The sequence below is a fragment of the Sinohyriopsis cumingii genome, chromosome 6, assembly GCF_028554795.1.
Source record: "Sinohyriopsis cumingii isolate HCF-2022 chromosome 6, ASM2855479v2, whole genome shotgun sequence".
Classification (NCBI taxonomy): Eukaryota; Metazoa; Mollusca; class Bivalvia; order Unionida; family Unionidae; genus Sinohyriopsis; species Sinohyriopsis cumingii.
Window position 1 is genome coordinate 104,138,117 of NC_142966.1, and position 21,812 is coordinate 104,159,928.

Consider the following 21,812-nt stretch of genomic DNA (forward strand, 5'->3'; position numbering starts at 1 on the left):
GGAAAACCCCGGAAAGAACCACCAACCCACAAGAAACTACTGGCAAGCTTTCTCACATACCCACATTTGCAACTTATAAATCTTGTAAAACCATTAAGTTCTTTGCTTGCAAAGGAATGTTATTTAAATAATTTAACTTACTTAAAATTCATTATGTCTTAGCTTCATTAAAATCTAATGTAAGTTTTGCCATAATATATGGTGACATCAATTGATGGTAAACTGCATCATGACCATTCAGTCAGATGCTTTTATTTCTAACAGTTTTCATTCATTTTCCTTTCAAGTTGGAATTCAAAACAAAATTACACTTAATGTTCAGATTTTAATAATTCCTGTAATAATTTGTCACATTTACCTGCATCCAAAGCACCGCTTCTCCTTCTGGCTTTTGACTTGAACTTCTGAAATGGGGAGAAGAAAGGCAGGCAAATGAAACACATAATGCTTCAGGAAATAAAACATGGAATATTCAAAAGATATAGTGATATGTATTTATATCAAATTCGACGAGAGAAATAATTCTCCCAGCTTTGTGTACTTAGAAAAACATCCATAGATTTCATAATCATTTTCACTTGAAAGACCACCTTGATTTATGCAACAGAAATCACCACATTTCATTTTCATTTCATTGCTAAATGTAATACAATCATAGGCCTGTGATTAGATTAGTTATCTATAGCCTCATACAACCACCCACATTCCACAGAGCAACATTATTTCAATCAGCCAAACAGCATTCTTTATATTGTTGTTTTCCCAAAGGTTTATCAACAAGAAGAATATGATCTATACATGTGAAACATTAAATACTGACAGTATTTCAGTCACTTGTCATTGGGACAGGTATTATTTTTCGTCACTGTCCAATGAAAGATGAAAAGAAATTAGGAGAAACAAATACATTATTTATAAGTCAAACATTCTAAGTTAGCTTGATGAAAGAAACAGAATGTGTTGATAGAACATGGTTACCTCAGCCAAAATGAACCATTAAAGACTGAAGTATCGATGGGTATTATTGTAAGCCAAACAGTAGCTAACATTCCTTGAATTCTTTTGGAAAAAAGATGCATATAGATATTCACTTATGTCTAAAATGGAAATAAAACCCAAAATTTGGGATGAATTCTTGAAGTTCTTTAACTCTTCTTGAATGGAAACAACAGTCACAATGGACAGTATATCATAACAGAGATGGGACAGAATGCACATACATTGGTAACACTATATGCACCCATTAAAGTTACAGCATGGATATAACAATTAACATTTCTTTAATGTAATCATTGTAAGTGATTCTGCATATTAATTTTGAAATTTACCATTTTTTTGTATAATTGGTACATGTCAGCGTATTGAACAGAAATTACAGGATTTATTATGAAGATCCCTCATCGACATTTAGTCAAATTTTTCACAAGCCTTTAATATATGTAAGGTTCTTTAAAATTGACTCCACCCACCCCCAGGGCTCAAAATCCATAGCCTTTCCACAAAAGATTGTTACATGGACAACCTAAGTACCATAGTACAGGAAATGTGTCTGTACAAACTCAGGCTCAATTGTTTTACACCAGAGGTCTGAAGTTATAAGCCTAATGGAGGTCATGAAACTTATATAAAACATCAAGAACTGAAACTTGGTGCATACATAATGAGATGCAATGTTGATATACAAATAAAAAACCACAAATGTTTTTTGTTGCATTTCCTAAAACCTGAGGTAAAACAAATATACCATCACCATTTTGCACATTTACTGATCACCACATGATGTAAACAATATAAACATATTCATACAGTTACATAGACCTGGTGTAAAACTAAAAAATCACCATTTTGAAAAATCACTGCAACCTGAGGAGTAAAGCGAGAACAAACAAAACTGTGCTACTTTAAGAACAGCATTACCTGAGGATTCATTGGATTCCATTTGACCAGAACTTTGTCTGCCTACAAAGAGCAGGAAAAAAACTATAATGAGTACTACAAATTACAATATTTGGCATATGGAATCATGACTTTTTTGTCAGGAATCCTACTGGTTGTCCACCTAAAAATGTACACACAAACCTGTCTCAAAGGTCAAATGTATTAAATATGTCTCAAAGGTCAAATGTATTAAATATGTCTCAAAGGTTAAATGTATTAAAGACATCTCAAAGGTTAAATGTATTAAATATGTCTCAAAGGTCAAATGTATTAAAGATGTCTCAAAGGTCAAATGTATTAAAGATGTCTCATAGGTAAAATGTTATAAATATGTCTCGAAGGTAAAATGTATTAAATATGTCTCAAAGGTTAAATGTATTAAAGATGTCTCAAAGGTCAAATGTATTAAAGACGTCTCAAAGGTCAAATGTATTAAACCTGACTTAAATTTTAGCTATCTTATGCACTCAAACTTCTTGCTACAAATTAGTATTATGTTATGTCTTGTTGTATATATGATAAATTTTTTATTCTCTTAAAAGCAATTCTGTTGTTTATACCAATGGTATTTGTGTGTGTGCATGTGCATGCATGTGTTTCAACAGGAAATGATGATTTTCCTTAAGTCGGTAACTGCTCTTTATCTGATCTATATGTTTGCACTTTCCAGCTCCAAGTGCCTCGACAAAAATCAAATTGTTCGCTTGAAAAACTTTCTATTTCAGTGAGGCATGTTAGCTTGCTCAATGCATTTCACTAACAGCAGCCACATGTACACATGCACATGGCAGGAAACACACATGAATGAACACAGGTACGCATTGCAACTTTTCTGAGGCGCATGTCAGAGATGCAGGAAGACATAATACTGTGTCCTCTAAATATTTAATCAATGCCTTGTAAGTTTAAGACTCAATGTGATCTGTTAGCCATATTATTGTCAAGAGGAAATATGAAATTCTCACTTATTTCATACCATGGATCATGAACAATTTTTGCCAATTGATGCAAACAATGGATTAGAAAATCTATCCCTTTCATTTCCAATTATGATATGATGCTGATATTTTTTGGTCAAAATCTAAATAAAAACAGCATACATAAAATGTTTATTTAAAGTACTAATAATTTTGTTGGCAAATTCAGTGCTTGCAGTTATTTGTTTGATAGTACTTCAGGACTAAGTGCTAATTCATTATATGCCTTCAACGATAGAACTTGATTACAGAACTAAGTGAAATATTTTCTCACCTCAGATTATCAATTACATGAATTATATCACATTTTTCTTTTGTCCATCTTCTCAACAACTGTTTATTTAGAGTATGAATTGAGAACTAATATTCTGAGATGATAAGAAATATTTTGAACATTTGTCTGCAGCATGAAGTACAGACTAATACAAGTTATCAAATCACATGACACTGTGTAATTATTGTCTAATAAAAATTAAAACATGCCTCCCAGACTGTCAAATGACTGTGTTTTACCTCTGAGTCACTGCTTTCATCATAATAGTAACCTGAGACAGCTGAATCTGAATTGCATTCTATTAAGGGTAGATTCCCTGAAAATTTGTGAAACATAATGAAATGTGAATTCATGAACACAAGTTTATTATATTTTATATATTTCTTTGTATTTATGAAAATGATTATTCTAAATCACTCCATTTCTATAAATGTGTGCAAATATTAAGAAATAAATACTTTATATAATTATCATAAAGCCAACTTACTCCTTCTGACAATTTATTAGGCTGGCCCCTGGACTTAGGATGGAAGAAATAATTTAAGTTCATTTAAACTAACAGTATATTCTAACACATTTTATCATAAAACATCACAAAACAAATATTTAAAACATGTACATTTTATATTGTGTTCTATCAAATCAAGCATCATCTATTATGACTGATGCTAAAGGCTGCTGTATAAAGCATCAAAATCAGATTAAGCAGACAATTTAAATCACTACACCACCATGTACTAAAAAACAAATCTATTTTTTTTTTAATATATTTTATTTATATGCAATTTATAAAACTTGTAAAATCATTAAGCTCTTTGCTTGCTAAGGAAAGTTATAAAAATTATTTATTTTAAATTCATTATGTCTTAGCTTCATTAAAATCTAATGTACGTTTTGCCAAAATATATGGTATCAATTGATGGTAAAATGTGCATCATAACCTTCAGTCAGATACTTTTATTTGTAACAGTTTTTTTTTTAATTTTCTTTTCAGGTTTAAATTCAAAACAAAATTACAACTTAATGTTCAGATTTTAATAATACCTGTAATAATTTGTCACATTTACCTGAACCCAAAGCACTGCTTCTCCTTCTGGCTTCTGGCTCGAACTTCTGAAATGGGGAGAAAAAATCGCAGGCAAATGAAACACATAATGCTTCAGGAAATAAAGCATGGAATATTCAAAACATATAGTGATATGTATTTATATCAAATTCAACAAGACAAATAATTCTCCCAGCTTTGTGTACTTAAAAAAACATCCATAGATTTCATAATCATTTTCACTTGAAAGACCACCTTGATTTATGCAACAGAAATCACCATATTTCATTTTCATTTCATTCCTAAATGTAATACAATCATAGGTCTGTGATTAGATTAGTTATCTATAGCCTCATACAACCACCCACATTCCACAGAGCAACATTATTTCAATCAGCCAAACAGCATTCTTTATATTGTTGTTTTCCCAAAGGTTTATTGACAACGAGAATATGATCTACACATGTGAAACATTAAACACTGACACAGTATTTCAGTCACTTGTCATTGGGACAAGTATTATTTTTCGTCACTGTCCAATGAAAGATAAAAAGAAATTAGAAGAGAAAAATATACATTATTTATAAGCCAAACATTCTAAGTTAGCTTGATGAAAGAAACAGAATGTGTTGACTGAACATGGTTACCTCAGCCAAGATGAACAATTAAAGACTGAAGTATCGATGGGTATTATTGTAAGCCAAACAGTAGCTAACATTCCTTGAATTCTTTTGGAAAAAAGATGCATATAGATATTCACTTATGTCTAAAATGGAAATAAAACCCAAAATTTGGGATGAATTCTTGAAGTTCTTTAACTCTTCTTGAATGGAAACAACAGTCACAATGGACAGTATGTGATAATAGAGATGGGACAGAATGCACATACATTGGTAACACTATATGCACCCATTAAAGTTACAGCATGGACATAACAATTAACATTTCTTTAACATAATGATTGCAAGTGATTCTGCATATTAATTCTGAAATTCCATTTTTTGTATAATTGGTACATGTCAGTGTACTGAACAGAAATTACAGGATTTATTATGAAGATCCCTCATCGACATTTAGTCAAATTTTTCACATGCCTTTTATATATGTAAGGTTCTTTAAAATTGACTCCACCCACCCCCAGGGCTCAAAATCCATAGCCTTTCCACAAAAGATTGTTACATGGACAACCTAAGTACCATAGTACAGGAAATGTGTCTGTACAAACTCAGGCTCAATTGTTTTACACTGTACCAGAGGTCTGAAGTTATAAGCCTATGGAGGTCATGAAACTTATATAAAACATCAAGAATAGAAACTTGGTGCATACATAATGAGATGCAATGTTGACATACAAATAAAAAACCACAAATGTTTTTTGTTGCATTTCCTAAAACCTGAGGTAAAACAAATATACCATCACCATTTTGCACATTTACTGATCACCACATGATGTAAACAGTATAAACATATTCGTACAGTTACACAGACCTGGTGTAAAACTAAAACATCACCATTTTGAAAAATCACTGCAACCTGAGGAGTAAAGCGAGAACAAACAAAACTGAGCTACTTTAAGAACAGCATTACCTGAGGATTCATTGGATTCCATTTGACCAGAACTTTGTCTGCCTACAAAGAGCAGGAAAAAAACTATAATGAGTACTACAAATTACAATATTTGGCATATGGAATCATGACTTTTTTGTCAGGAATCCTACTGGTTGTCCACCTAAAAATGTACACACAAACCTGTCTTAAAGGTCAAATGTATTATAGATGTCTCAAAGGTCAAATGTATTAAATATGTCTCAAAGGTCAAATGTATTAAATATGTCTCAAAGGTCAAATGTATTAAAGATGTCTCAAAGGTCAAATGTATTAAAGACGTCTCATAGGTAAAATGTTATAAATGTCTCAAAGGTTAAATGTATTTAAGCTGTCTCAAGGTCAAATGTATTAAAGACGTCTCAGAGGTCAAATGTATTAAACCTGACTTAAATTTTAGCTATCTTATGCACTCAAACTTCTTGCTACAAATCAGTATTATGTTGTGTCTTGTTGTACATATGATACATTTTTTATTCTCTAAAAAGCAATTCTGTTGTTTATACCAATGGTATCTGTGTGTGTGCGTGTGCATGTTTCAACAGGAAATGATGATTTTCCTTAAGTCGGTAACTGCTCTTTATCTGATCTATATGTTTGCACTTTCCAGCTCCAAGTGCCTCGACAAAAATCAAATTGTTTGCTTGAAAAACTTTCTATTTCAGTGAGGCATGTTAGTTTACTCAATGCATTTCACTAACAGCAGCCACATGTACACATGCACATGGAAGGAAACACACATGAATGAACACAGGTACGCATTGCAACTTTTCTGAGGCGCATGTCAGAGATGCAGGAAGACATAATACTTTGTCCTCTAAATATTTAATCAATGCCTTGTAAGTTTAAGACTCAATGTGATCTGTTAGCCATATTATTGTCAAGAGGAAATATGAAATTCTCACTTATTTCATACCATGGATCATGAACGATTTTCGCCAATTGATGCAAACAACGGATTAGAAAATCTATCCCTTTCATATCCAATTATGATATGATGCTGATATTTTTTGGTCAAAGTCTGAATAAAAACAGCATACATAAAATGTTTATTTAAAGTACTAATAATTTTGTTGGCAAATTCAGTGCTTGCAGTTATTTGTTTGATAGTACTTCAGGACGAAATGCTAATTCATTATATGCCTTCAATGACAGAACTTGATTACAAAACTAAGTGAAATATTTTCTCACCTCAGATTATCAATTACATGAATTATATCACATTTTTCTTTTGTCCATCTTCTCAACAACTGTTTATTTAGAGTATGAATTGAGAACTAATATTCTGAGATGATAAGCAATATTTTGAACATTTGTCTGGAGCATGAAGTACAGGCTAATACAAGTTATCAAATCACATGACACTGTGTAATTACTGTCTAATAGAAATGAAAACATGCCTCCCAGACCTTCAAATGACTGTGTTTTACCTCTGAGTCACTGCTTTCATCATAATAGTAACTTGAGACAGCTGAATTTGAATTGCATGCTATTAACTGTTGGACCTCTAAACGAGTCCCTGAAAATTTGTTAAACATACAATGAAATGTGAATTCATGAATACAAGTTTATTATATTTTACATATTTCTTTTTATTTATGAAAATGATTATCCTAAATCACTCCATTTCTACAAATGTGTGCAAATATTAAGAAATAAATACTTTATATAATTATCATAAAGCCAGCTTACTCCTTCTGACAATTTATTAGGCTGGCCCCTGGACTTATGATGGAAGAAATAATTTAAATTCATTTATACTAACAGCATATTCTAACATATTATAACATAAGACATCACAAACAAATATTTAAAACATGTAAGTTTTATATTGTGTTCTATCAAACCAAGCATCATCTATTATGACTGATGCTAAAGGCTGCTGTATAAAGCATCAAAATCAGATTAAGCAGAAAATTTAGATCACTACACAACAATGTCATATACTGAAAAAAACAAATCTAATTTTTTATTTGAATATATTTTATTTATAAGCAATTTATAAAACTTGTAAAACCGTTAAGCTCTTTGCTTGCTAATAAAAGTTATAAAAATTATTTAACTTATTTTAAATTCATTATGTCTTAGCTTCTACAAAATCTAATGTACGTTTTGCCAAAATATATGGTGACATCAATTGATGGTAAACTGTGCATCATAACCTTCAGTCAGATGCTTTTATTTCTAACAGTTTTCATTCATTTTCTTTTCAGGTTTAAATTCAAAACAAAATTACATCTTAATGTTCAAATTTTAATAATTCCTGTAATAATTTGTCACGTTTACCTGAACCCAAAGCACTGCTTCTCCTGCTGGCTTCTGACTCGAACTTCTTAAATGGGGAGAAAAAAGGCAGGCAAATGAAGCCCAAAATTTCTTCAGGAAATAATGTGTGGCATATTCAGCAGATATAGTAATATGTGTTTATATCAACCCGGTTAGACAAATATTTTTCCCAACATTTTTTACTAAGAAGCAAATACATAGATTACAGAACGGTTCCCTTGAAACACTAACTTGCTTTATGCAAAAGAAATCATTTCATAATCCTTTACATTCTGTTTCTTATGGCAGTAAAACCATATAGGCTTGTGTTGATATATAGCTTCATACAACTACGCACCTCTAACAGACCAAAAATTAACTGTAAGCCAAATAGTCTTTTCTATATTATGTTTTTCCCCATAGTTTTATTGATATGCAGTTTAATTGATCTACATGTTAAACATTAAATACTGGAAAATTATCTCAAGCACTCATCATTAAGACGAGCAATTACAAACAATTATTTTTTGCAAGCCAAGGATAGAAAGAAAAATAGAACAGAAAAGAATATATTATTTATAAGCCAAAGATTCTAAGCTAAATCAAAGAAAGAAAGCACAAGAGTATGTTGATTCGACATTGATACCTCTGCTAATATGAACAATTAAGGACTGAAACATCAAAGGGTACCATTGTAAGCCAAACTGTGGCTGTCATTTCTTTTCTTTTGGAAAAAATGATGAAGTAGATATTCACTTAGGTCTTCAAGGAAAATAAAACCCAAGTTTTTCAACTATTATTGAGTAGAAAAGACAATCAGGATGGAAAGTGTGTGATACGACAGGATCGGACAGGATGTACATACAATGGTAACACTATATGCTCCGTTTCCAGTTACAGCATGGGTATAACACTTTTTTATAAAGTTGTATGTAATTCGTGCATGTGTTTCTGCACAATAATTTAAAAACTAAAGCCATTTTCTATACTTGGTACATGTCAACATAACGAAGAAAATAAATTCAGGGTTTATTAGCATTGCAACATTAGACCATCAGACACAATTGTAACACTATATGCTCTGTTTATAGTTACAGCATGGGTATAACACACTTTTCAGTAAAGTTGTATTTAATTCATGCATGTGTTTCTGCATAATAATTTAGAAACTAAAGCCATTTTCTATACTTGGTACATGTCAACATAACGAAATAAAAATTCAGGGTTTATTAGCATTGCAACATTAGACCATCAGACAATAATCATATTTGTCACAGGCCTTTTACACAGTTGCTAGACAAGATGCTTTTGTCAAAATTTAATTGATAACAGCCCTAAAGGCAGACAGACAATAATGATGAAAATCACATGGAAAATATAGTATATTGTAGTTATAGGTGGATTGGAGATGAGCTGCTTAAGAAGAACTCATGAATAGATTGTCTTTTTAAACGGCAGTAATTGCAGACAGCAATCTCGCAAGTGCTACTATCGTGTCCATTATGTAACTCTGCCTTTTGTATTTCCATCTGCCTTATTTTGTTGCCATTAATATTACTTATAATTTTATTAACTTAATTTAGTTATCAGTTATTTTCCTCTTTAAAATCTATCTTCTTGTTGATCTGATATAGTCTTGTCTTCTGTGCTCCATAAAAAAGAGTATTTGATATTCTAAATTTTTCATGTGCTCCATCCAAAAGAGTAACTGATAATCTTGTATCATGGGCTCCATATTAAAGAGTATTTGATATTCTTGTGTGCTCCATAGTAAAGAGTATTTAATACTCTTGTCTCATGTGCTCCATACTAAAGAGTATTTGATATTCTTGTCTCATGCTCCATATTAAAGAGTATTCAATACTCATGTCTCATGTGCTCCATAATAAAGAGTATTTGATACTCTTGTCTCATGTGCTCCATACTAAAGAGTATTTGATATTTTTGTCTCATGCTCCATACTAAAGAGTATTCAATACTCTTGTCTCATGTGCTCCATATTAAAGACTATTTGGTACTCTTGTCTCATGTGCTCCATACTAAAGAGTATTTGATATTTTTGTCTCATGCTCCAAAGTAAAGAGTATTCAATACTCTTATCTCATGTGCTCCATAGTAAAGAGTATTTAAATACTCTTGTCTCATGTACTCCATACTAAAGAGTATTTGATATTCTTGTCTCATACTCCATACTAAAGAGTATTTGATACTCTTGTCTCATGTGTTCTATACTAAAGAGAATTTGCTCCCATTATGAGAAGCTACATTTCTAAAAATAACATTACCAATCCATTGGCCTAAGTGGTTAGAGCATCCACCTCAGATGTGGGAGGTCGAAGGTTCTAACCCCAGACAAGTTTTATCAAAGACTTTATAAAAAATAATAGCAGCTGCCTTGCTAGGCAGCTCAGCATTAAGAGGTTAGTGTTAGGACTGGTCAGCTTTTGATGTCAGGATAATGTAACTGGGTGCAACATGATGCTACATGTCTGCGGCAGGCTACTGCCACAATGCAAGCATCACAGTGATATGTCTGAAAAATTGTTAATGCTATGTTAAAAATCCAAATAACACATGCACACAAAATATTAAATCATGAATATCCAACTTTTGGTCTTAAAATGTGGTCTAAATCATTTTCATAATTCATGTCTACTAGTAGCAATGATTTGTTTTAAAAGTTTTGTTTTCTTTAAAAAAAATCAAAAGGCTAATAAATTTGTTGTCTTTTATATAGGAAATATTTATGTTCTAACATATTCTACCCCTTTCTTATTTATGTAATGTAGGTTATAAAACAATTCCAGTGTGATCACTGACATATCCTGTCACAGTGTATGTGTGTCCCAACATAGTGAATTCAATTTTAAGATTTGACCAATAATCTCATCTAGATTACTTTTCCACCCTGAATACAGCCTTTCATTGTTCAAGACAGTTTCTCTTAATATCTTTCAAATTCCTTTCTTACAAGTAAAAAGCAAAAATTACCTTCCAAGTTTCTTTGTCTGATGGATGAACTACGATGATGACTGTTTGTAGGTGTAAAGGTGCTGTGTTAGTGCTGAAATCTTCAGCACAGTCAAACATTGTCTTGGCAACAGTCTCTGCTGGGTATCCAAGGTAACCCGTCCCAAGTGCTGGTATTGCCATGGACTGGTGCATATGCCCATTAGCCAGTTCTAGGCATTGATGCATTACCATTCTAATTTCCTATAAACAAATCTTGAATCTCATTGTTGAGCATTCACTAAACATTTTTGCTTGATATATAACAGACATGAAATTTATTTATCTATACACTTACAATGCATCTGCATATGAGGATTGATCCACATAAAACCTATTAGATTATTCAAGGATGTAGTGTAGGTCAAATTAACAAAAATGTAAAAGGTGGATGTAATATACAACCATTTGCATTTTATAGCTCAACAGAAATCAGTGCCAACCTCACATCTAATACATTTTAGTGTTATGAAGAAATGACATGCAGGATTGTTATAAAATACCTCTATGGACTTTTGAATACAATGGAAAAATATATCCTATGACAAGATGGTTTAGATTTTATATGCAGTAATAATGAACTATGAATTTCAAATGTATTTTTACTTGTAAAAATTGGCCTATTTTTTAATAGGCATTACTGTAATTGTAATACACATTAAGCCTTACAGTGGAAAACAACATAACATGGATTAGACAAGAAAGCACATTTCAGATCTGCTAAATGTTTTGTTTATAGTTCATAATAATCATCTCAAGCACTTAGCTAAATTTTCAATAGATATGGCATCACATCCAAAAAGAAATAAATCTGGAATCTAAAAGGATATCAAAGATTTAAATTTTCCTGCAATAAATAGTGTTGAACATTGTCATTATGCATAGTAACCAAAAGACAAAATGACTACATGAGCTGTACATGAGTACTGCAAAACTATGATAGTAACGATGGTTTCAATAATGCCTTATGATCATTTCTTTCTTGTATGATGTTTGAGGGACAGTTGCAAAAAAATCTGTTTCCTCACATTTCTATGTCTAAAGTTGGGCTTTCCAGAGATTTTAACTTGTATTCTATAGAGATTCAAACTGAAATCTGTGTGTTAAGGCACCAAATCACCTTTCTTGTAAGCTCCAACATGTATACCATTTTAACCATGCACAGATCACCAAAAATTATGCTAGAAAGGCATTATTTTAGGCATTTGTGTGAAGCAGTCACATGGCAACCTAATAATTCATTCTCATCTAAAAAACAGAAGTCAGTCTGGATTCCTGCTACAGAAATCACAGTATAAAGAGGTTATTATAGATAAAATGGCACAAAGGTTGGTGCTTATTGGCAAGGCAATGGATGACAAAACCAACTTGCACAGGTTTAAACCTCTGTGGAGTCCAAATTACAATTTGCTAACCTGTATGATAATATATTAAAAAGTTATGTTAATATTATCAAGTATTGTCCTGTATATATATATGGTGGAGACAGAGTACTAAATATAAATATGTTACTTGTTTTCATGTTATGATTTCCTGTTTTACATTTAGTGACAAATGCCATGGTAACAACAACTGCTGTGCACATCATCATTGGGTCCATTGGAGGAAAGGGTCCCTAACAACAGCCCACCCGCAAATGTTTGTTACATGGGCAACCTATTATTAGTGAGGTGAATTTCCAGGAAGTGATTTAACAGGAGATGGAGTTCACAAATGGATGGTTGTAGTAGGGTTTAACACCATTTTTCAGCACATGATAGGCCATACATGGTGGCCAGTATTAATGGTGGAGGAAGAACCCGGGAAAACCCTGGAAAGAATCACCGACTCACAAGAAGCTAATGGCAAGCTTTCTCACATACCCACAGTGGCTGAATCCAAGACTTGAACCCATGCAGACAGAGGTGAGATGGCAGTGATTCATAATGGAGAGCATGTTAGACCACTCGGCCACTCAGGGCCCCCACAAATGGATGGACACACAGGCGAAAAATATCCCAATAGACCCTTCTTAGAATGCATTCATATATTTATATGACCCCAGATCTTTAGATCGATAGTGAGGCTAAGCAAGGCACATAAAGTAACAACTGGATCTTAGTGGTTGCAACTTGAGCTCTTCCAAGAACGAAACCATGATGTGTATTGTTATGTCCATAAAGACTTAAAATATTCAGCACATTTTATCGTCAAAGAAGGAGGAGCTATGAATTCAATGAATTGTTGCTATATTTGATGATGAGGTACAGCACATCAAGATAAGGAACAGAACTGTATTCGGCTAACGAAAGGAAGCAAACATTATAGAATTTAAGTAGGTTTTTGTAGTCAAAAAATATGAGTTCAATAAGGCATTTATCATTGAGCAGTAACTCCAAGAACAACTAGTCTGATTTTCTAACACACTACTTATTTTTGATTCTTATCATGGTGAAGCAAATAATTCATGCACCACACACACACCTTGAAAATAGCATCTTGATTACCAACAGAATGGTGAGTAGTGAATTAATATTGTCAATCATGAATCATTTGATAATGGTTGTTTATTGATGGTGTTACCATAACGAGTTACCTAATAATAAAATTTATAATAAAATTTAAAATAATAAAATTTGTAATAATAAAATTTATAATAATAAAATTTATAATAACATTTATAATAATAACATTTATAATACAACATTTATAATAATAAAATTTAAAATAATATTTATAATAATAAAACTTATAATAATAAATATTATAATAATAAAATTTATAATAATACAATTTATAATAATAACATTTATAATAAATACAATTTACAATAATAACATGTATGGTATTAAAATTTATAATAATAACATTTATAATAATAATATTTATAATAATAACACCAATAACAATGATCATCATCATCAAAGTCATCACATCCATGTGACAATTATGGAAATGAGATATTAATACATGTTCATCTTTATGAACTGATGGCAAAATTTCAGAAACATTCCGTTAAAGATTAATTGAATATAAATGATACCAATGTCATTATTAGCTACTGCATACATGGTACCATCACAGATAAGAACATATTTTACCAATGATCTGAGACAAAACATAAACATATAAACTAGATAAATTATATGATGAAAATCGGTTTGATAGTCATTATGTAAGCTACTAAAATGCTATATTTATTGTTTCATTGTTGTTCTATTATTTTTCATGTTGGTGTCAATGGTGGTACCATGACTGTCTGATTATATTTACATTATAACGAATGATACTGCGTGTGTGTGTTATTTTATTGCTTGTTTGCCAAACTGCCATGGTTACTGACTTGTTGCCATAGTACATAGGACTCCTACTCTGGATCTTTAGCTGGGAGTGGTCTATATCCATGATGAATGTGATAATTAAAAGAAAACATTTGAGTCAAAAGTGCAAAACCATGTTCTTATGTTTTAAGTCTTCCACCTAAGATGTGACATAAATGAACATACACAAAAATGTTGCACACCTACTGATCAAGGCACAATGTCAAACAAAAATAATTTAACATTTTGCAGACATCCTTAGACGTGACGTAAAATAAAAATATACAAATATCTTGCATATTTACTGATCAAGATTTGCTTTAAAAGAAAAAGAAAAGAAAATAGACACTTTGCACATTTCCTGATTGAGACAGGATGCAAAACCAAACAAAAATAGACACTTTGCACATTTCCTGATTGAGACAGGATGCAAAACCAAACAAAAATAGACACTTTGCACATTTCCTGATTGAGACTGGATGTAAAACCAAAAGAAAATAAACACTTTGCACATTTCCTGACTGAGACAGGATGTAAAACCAAAAGAAAATGGACACTTTGCACATTTCCTGATTGAGACAGGATGTAAACCAAAAGAAAATAGACACTTTGCACATTTCCTGATTGAGACAGGATGTAAAACCAAATAAAATAGACACTTTGCACATTTCCTGATTGAGACAGGATGTAAAACCAAAATAATATTGACACTTGGTGTATTTACTGATCAATAAATGAATTAAATAATTACATTTATCTCATTTATAGCAAACACTTCAAACAATTTGAACATTCAGTGAGACCATTACCTGATCATTTCCTGAGGTCCATTTGGGAAGCGAGATAAAAAACACATTTTGGCAGCTGAGATTGCCTGCACTGATGACCGCAATTTCCCCATTTTTAATTCCATTAGGATAGTTCATCATACATTCTGTCTGAAGCATGTTGTCTGATGCTTCATCAAGAGATCTTGAAACACGACCATTTCTTAGATTTAGGGATCTGTGCACACTGCACACAATTACATCAGCCTGTAAAGAATATAAAAACAAACCGCTAGTATATTAAATACTGAAAATTGCAACATTTAACATTTTGAATATTTACAGATTTATATCAGAAATCCTACCAAGACTGAATACCATAATATCTATCGTAAAATTGACTTTTAATGCAACAACTGGATCTTTAAAACTGTAACCTTTTCATTTGCAATACTTACAATACTTCGGTGCTAATTCATCACATGCCGTAACTGATAGCACTCAGTTACATAAATCACTGTAGTATTTCATTCACACAATTATGCATTCAAATAAATTGATCTTTTCACTATTGTTCCTTTTTGTCATGTATTGCAGCTACGAATTTAAAAATAAGATTATCCCCAATATATTTGACCAGGTCAAAATATTTCCGAATTAGACAATATCCCATATTACAATAATCCTCACTTTTATACTCAAATCTGATTGGTCGATGTCAAGTCCTCAGCCAATTACACAGCACAAGTTTTCTTTGAGTTATAATGTAATAATTTGTGTCATATTGGAGCATATTCATGTCCAGTACTGAAAACAGAGGTTATCATATCATATTTTCAACCTGATCCTTAAATGTAAAAACGTGACTATATATGACATTTGGTCTTGCACATCCTCGATACACCAAGGTGTAGATAGGGTTATTATATCAAAATCTTGACTAGCGAAGATGATGCAAACAGGACAGACCATAATCTTCAAGCACATTATGTCATGATGGATATGGGTTTTAACTTCTTCAAAAGTGTATGAGTGAATGTTACAATGCAAAACATACACCTGACAATACTGGCTGTTTCAAGCCATGATAAAAAGAATGAGTAAAAATAACAAGTAACCATCTATTTTTATCTACAATGAAATCATTTAAGTCATCCTCCAGGAGAGAGTGTATAAATCTTTTCTTATGCAGACATAAACTTTTTGACAAATATTCAGTGTATATAGTTTTGTAACAATCCAGCTTGCTTTATAATGTACCATTCAGGTTTTATCACTTTAGATTTAAAATTAATAATGATATCAATTTAAAATCAAAATAGTTTGAATCAAATTTGAGATATTAAGTGAAACAAAGCATTACTATTTCATTTAAACAAGAAAGTACTTCAATTCTTTTGTCTAATTAATATTTTAGTCCAAACCTGCTCATTTTCAAGGTTATTTTTCACAACATAAATTTGCATGTTCCCAAACTTCACAAATTTCCTTCCAGGTAATCCAAACGTACGCAGCGACATTCTGAAGCTGAATCCAAAGAAATTATGTTCATGCTGGCACTGATGCTGCTTTTGGCAGGGTGGATTCCCTGGATTCTAAATAAGTTTGTTCTTGGCAGTGTGGATTATCTCTGGATTCTACAAATAATCAATTACATACTGTGATTTATAAAGTGAAACTTAAAGGTACATCATCATTAGCCCATGTCAAAATACACTCTATGTAGACCTATTTATAACACAGATTAGGAAAAAGCTCTAACCAATTAAAGTTATTCTGAGTTTTAAAAAAATGGAACACTCATATAGGTTTTATACCCTATGGATCATCCATCTTTTTTCACTTATAATAGTTTTAGTATGGCACTAAGTTGCCATCTCAACAAAAAAAAGCCCAGCAATTTTGACATTACACTTTACAGATGACAGACAGAATCGACAAGGAGAATTACGTCTAGACTGAATTGTTAGGCTGACCTCATCAGCACTTCTCAGAACAGTGTTTTGTCCAAAAACAAATGTCTTGGCCTGATTTATTGGTCTCTTGATATTTTAGTAATTGTTTCCAGACTAAAGAGTGTTCATTATATCGTATCTATTGACGGATGCAACACAAGCTTAAGATGTGTCAACGCAGAGCAAGGAGCATGTTCTCATGCTACATTATTTACAGTTTTTAGTAGAACATGTGACATTTTCATCTGATCGTAGCCTCACAATCAAGTATCATTGGGAAGATGAGTGTAAGTGATTCCTGGAAGAAAACGTTTAGGTTTATCAGTGGGTAGGTGAACAATGACATTCAGAGGTTTATTGTCAGTCACGGATTAATATGTACTCATAGGTCATAATTTTTTAGTTATAAAATTACTTGTAATTAATGAAATCTTTTCAAGCAGTGTTTATTACCATAAGTGACTCTATAATTATATTGAAGGATTTTAAATATTTTGGTGCAAACAATCAGAGTTTACTAAATTGTTTTGAGCTTTTGTAATGCATGTAGAAAACAGGTAATATGAATTATAAAAAGGTGCACTAAAGGACAAAAATAATATTACTAAGGTGATGTTTGAATTACATAAGTTACTGCAAGGCCAGTGAAATATTAAAATAAAGCACGGTTTTTTGAACACAAACAAGTCACACTATGAGACTTTTGGTTGGAACTGTTAATGGAAAGAAAAATGCAGTTGAAGTGTTGAGTTGGAAACATCTGTTACTGGAGAGATCAGCTCAAGCATTTTGTTTTCTCTCTTAAATGACTTGTTAGCATTTCATTTTGTAAAATTTAAAACAATTAATGGGAATATTTTGTAATTATATTATAGTCTCAAATCCAAGAAGTTGAACGAAGTTTTCAATCCCACATTGAGACAAATACAGTAATTGTGTTGAGTAGCATCAGTGCCCATTTTAGCATGATGGAAAGACCATGGCTTACAAAATGTATATTTGAAATGATGAGGGTTATAAAAACTGTGAAATTGCTGAAGATACAGTTCAGAGTCTTTGATGATTATTCTATCGAGAATGACAATAAATAATGCCCAGCAAAAATTAATAATAATAACACCTAATTACTTATGAGTACCAATAAGAGCATACAAAGGTGCTGATGGGTATTCCTATGGAATTAAATGTCAGTGGAACATGTGCAATGTATTGTAGAGTGTTTCATTCAAAGCATTTTGAAAACAATTTAGCTGAAAGGTACAGTACCATATATACCCAAGTATAATAACAGATCTAGCTGCAAACTGAACACAGACAGACATGCCATCACCCAACAGTTTTTTAGGAATAATCAGAAGAACAAACAAAAAAAAAAAACATACAGCCTGATCATAATGGCACAATATATGAAAGCATGTCAGGGTATATTTTGCATGCAGTATTCGTGCAATTATTCACTCCTAGGTTGACCAAGCAAAACAGTAGCAATGAAGTCCAACTATACTTAGAAATATCAGGAAAGATCATGGAAAGGTTACTTCTGAATTACGATAAACTAGATTTAGTAAAGTTCATCCTGCGACTGTACAGTCAGTTTTGCATGGCATAAAATCTTTCTACCAGTTATATCAAAGAAACTGTTTTGTGAATGAAAGCATCAGCTGGCAAATGATGCTTGCTAATTAATGCACAGAAAACTGGAAGTGAAATGTTGATGATCAGTGGAATCAAGTAATATTTTGTGATCAGTCCCAAGCTGTTTTATCACGAAAAATCTGTTTTTTTGGTGTGGAGATCTGCAAATGAACCCTATATTCTAGAGCGCATATGCCGTATTTCAAAAGAATGACAAAGCATTATTTTCTTGTAATAAAAACTAGTTTGCTTTGTTACAGTCTTAATACTTTTGATGCCGTACCTAAGTTCCCAAATTGAACAAATGTCTGCAAATTGGAGCAAAATGAAATGATTATAAGCTTCATTAGATATGGAAAATAAATTGTATCACTACTAAAAGAAATACGTTCATTGATGAAATTACTAAGAATTAATTTCTACACACTAATAAGTGGTGGAATTGAGTCCTTTCTACAGCTCTTTGCATGATCTTTCTTTCTCCTTCTAATAAGTTTGCAGTCATCAGATTTAGTCAATAATCAATACACCTTTGGCCCTAAATATTATTCTGTCCAAATATGACTGTTTGCACATAATTGCAATGACCTATTTTATTTAGTTAGTTCAGGAAACTACTGCCAGTTTTTCAAAAGGTCACATCTTAATAGGATATAATAATAATAAGCATTGTCATAATACTGCTTGGTTACACCTAGAGTTTTATTTTAAGTAATAATATTTTGATTTATGTCCTTCTAATTTTATTTTTGGTTCACATACATTTCTGGTTGAAATTCATTTAATTTGTATTTCATTTTAATTTATTTCTTGTGAATCCTTGTTCATTTTCATTCATTTCCATTTGTTTTCAGCAAGTATACATATTCTAAGTCAGCCAAATCCTTTTCAAGTCCTTTATTATGGTCTTATTTTCCTGGAAAAAAAAAAATGAAAGTACATTGGGAGAGCATGCTAAATACAGTGCTGAGCTGACCATAGTGTAATGCATCTCAAACATGCAGAAGGTGTATAAATTATCATTCAGTACAGCTTGCATTCCCAAATATGCCAACGTTAGATTTTAAAAACAAAACAAAAATCAAATGGTAGAGATAGGTACCAGTGGTGAGGTCTCAGGGTGGTGGGTGAGGATCAGGGCCAGGATAAACTTTTATGATATAAGGAAAAACTTGCTCACACTTTTTAATAAGTAAAATTACAGATGACAGTGCAAGGTAGGAAGCATCAATTCGACTTTTTCTTTAATGATTTTTTTTTCTTCTCAATTTAACGCAAAATGGAATTCATCTTATGTAAAGCAGCTACTGTCACCATATAATTGCAATTTTCAAGTTTTAATCTGGCTCATTATATTCTCTTTCAATATGACTTGTGTTATGTTTTATAATGGAAAACTGTTGAGTTATTTCAAATTTATTGGCAACTTAGTCCTGTAGAACCTCGGTTTCCGAAGTGATATAAAATAAAAACAAGCCTCTGGTCATATGCGTGACACCACTGGATTTTCTATTCAGTAAGGGCCACAATAACAACGAGACAACGTCAAAGATAAATTCACAATTTTAGGACAGAAATCAACAAAACAAGAATAAAAATGCACACAGTAGCATTACAACACTGTGAGGTGGACCATCATTGGACCTGTACCACCTTTATGTTACTGTTAGGGTTAAAAGCAAAAATTACAAAATGTTTTGTTCTTCATTTACCGCTGACATATTTCTTCATAAAACTTCTGCCCTCCTCCAGTTAAAGCAAAACTTTTAATATTACTGTCTAACTTACTGGGTGCCTTTTTTCAGCAAAACAATATTTAGGTCAATAGTTAATGAATGTTACTTACCTGTACAAATAAGACGCCCAACTATCAAATGATTGAAATTACTCGTCTAGTGATACTGTTTCAATGAAAGCCTCCGACTATGTTAAAGTAACGCAGTAGTTCAAAGAAATAGAGATTTTAAGTCTCTTCCCTATCAAGAAGACCAATTACTGACAACACACCCTCTCTAAGTCACGCAGTGAGCAGACAACAGACTTAACGTCGATTTGATTGTAGAGTCTTAGCGATATTCGTGACCAACTTAACTTTTGTTTGGAATTGTCACAATGGGTAATTATGTTAGTACAGTGTTTCCCACTTTCGGTTTACTTTCGATTTCATAAAACAGCTAAAACTGAAAACCAGGACTATGCCCGTTCCGGATGTGTGTGTGTTGTTGTTGTTGTGGGGTTTAACGCCATTTTTCAGCACGATAGGGCTATATATGGCGGCCAGTATTAATGGTGGAGGAAGAACCCGGAAAACCCCGGAAAGAACCACCGACCCACGAGAAGCTACTGGCAAGCTTTCTCACATGCCCACATTGGCTGAATCTTAGACTCGAACCGCCGCAGACATAGGTGAGATGGCAGTGATCCGTAACGAAGAGCGCTTTAGACCACTCGGCCACTCGGGGCCCCGGATGTGTGTGTGTGTGTGTATATATATATATATATATATATATATATATATATATATATATATATATATATATGTGTGTGTGTGTGTGTGATTTTAACCTTTAACGCAGCTTTAAAAATTGTTATGTCACAGCGCTACAATGTCTGCAGTGGCAGTTTATGGCGCTATCTAGCAATGACGCATCTTAAGTCCGATAAATCAACCCCTCAGATCTGTCCTCACCAGAAAATCAACTTTATAACGGGTGAAGGGCTGATTTATCGGCCTATGAGGCATCATGCCACAGACATGTAACACCATGTCTCACCCAGTCGCATAATCCCGACACCAGACCGACCAGTCCTAGCACTAACTTCTTGATGCTGAGCGCCATGCGAAACAGCTGCTGTATTACCATTTTTTAAAAATGTATTTCAAGTCTTTGGTATGACTCGGCTGGGATGGAACCCGCGTCCTCCCTCATCCGAGGCGGTCGCTCTAACCACTTAGGCCACCGGAGCGGTCCCGGAGCGGTGTAATACTACTTTCAAAAGTATCCGCGAATCATATTTCCCGTTGGACCTAGTACTTTCATGA

General features: G+C 32.5%; 2 protein-coding genes across 4 annotated transcripts in view; both read right to left on the minus strand.

Moving 5' to 3' along the window:
• LOC149797613 (uncharacterized) overlaps positions 1–6,534 on the minus strand; it is a 55,329-nt gene extending 48,795 nt beyond the window's left edge. Inside the window, exons 1-5 of one of the 2 annotated variants that reach the window (XM_089962491.1) lie at positions 5,822–6,534; positions 4,257–4,302; positions 3,429–3,505; positions 1,918–1,959; positions 359–404 (exon numbers count right to left, since the gene is read on the minus strand). In XM_089962491.1, coding sequence (XP_089818617.1) covers positions 359–404; positions 1,918–1,959; positions 3,429–3,505; positions 4,257–4,302; positions 5,822–5,833 — 223 coding nt within the window. In that variant the 5' untranslated portion in view covers positions 5,834–6,534. The remainder of the gene's footprint in view (positions 1–358; positions 405–1,917; positions 1,960–3,428; positions 3,506–4,256; positions 4,303–5,821) is intronic. The other variant, XM_089962492.1, reaches the window with a different exon arrangement.
• LOC149797614 (uncharacterized) lies at positions 6,533–21,228 on the minus strand. Of its 2 annotated transcripts, none has more exons than XM_089962494.1 (6): positions 20,777–21,228; positions 16,604–16,816; positions 15,222–15,446; positions 11,096–11,317; positions 8,126–8,171; positions 6,533–7,358 (listed from the first exon to the last, which is right to left on the minus strand). In XM_089962494.1, the coding sequence occupies exons 2-6, from the start codon at positions 16,697–16,699 to the stop codon at positions 7,219–7,221; spliced, it is 729 nt and encodes a 242-aa protein (XP_089818620.1). In that variant the 5' UTR covers positions 16,700–16,816; positions 20,777–21,228; the 3' UTR covers positions 6,533–7,218. The 2 variants fall into 2 exon arrangements, with proteins under 2 accessions (XP_089818620.1, XP_089818619.1); XM_089962493.1 differs by having other exon boundaries at positions 20,616–21,228.
• Between the last annotated feature and the right edge of the window lie 584 nt (positions 21,229–21,812).

What these genes read in the sequence shown, in the direction of transcription:
- LOC149797614 (XM_089962494.1), bottom strand. Translation starts at nt 16,699, where the DNA reads ATGTCGCTGCGTACGTTTGGATTACCTGGAAGGAAATTTGTGAAGTTT. An exon ending in ATAACCTTGAAAATGAGCAG is followed by an intron (nt 15,447 to 16,603) that starts GTTTGGACTAAA and finishes TATTCTTTACAG; the next exon opens with GCTGATGTAATTGTGTGCAG. An exon ending in CAGACAAAGAAACTTGGAAG is followed by an intron (nt 8,172 to 11,095) that starts GTAATTTTTGCT and finishes TCCCCATTTAAG; the next exon opens with AAGTTCGAGTCAGAAGCCAG.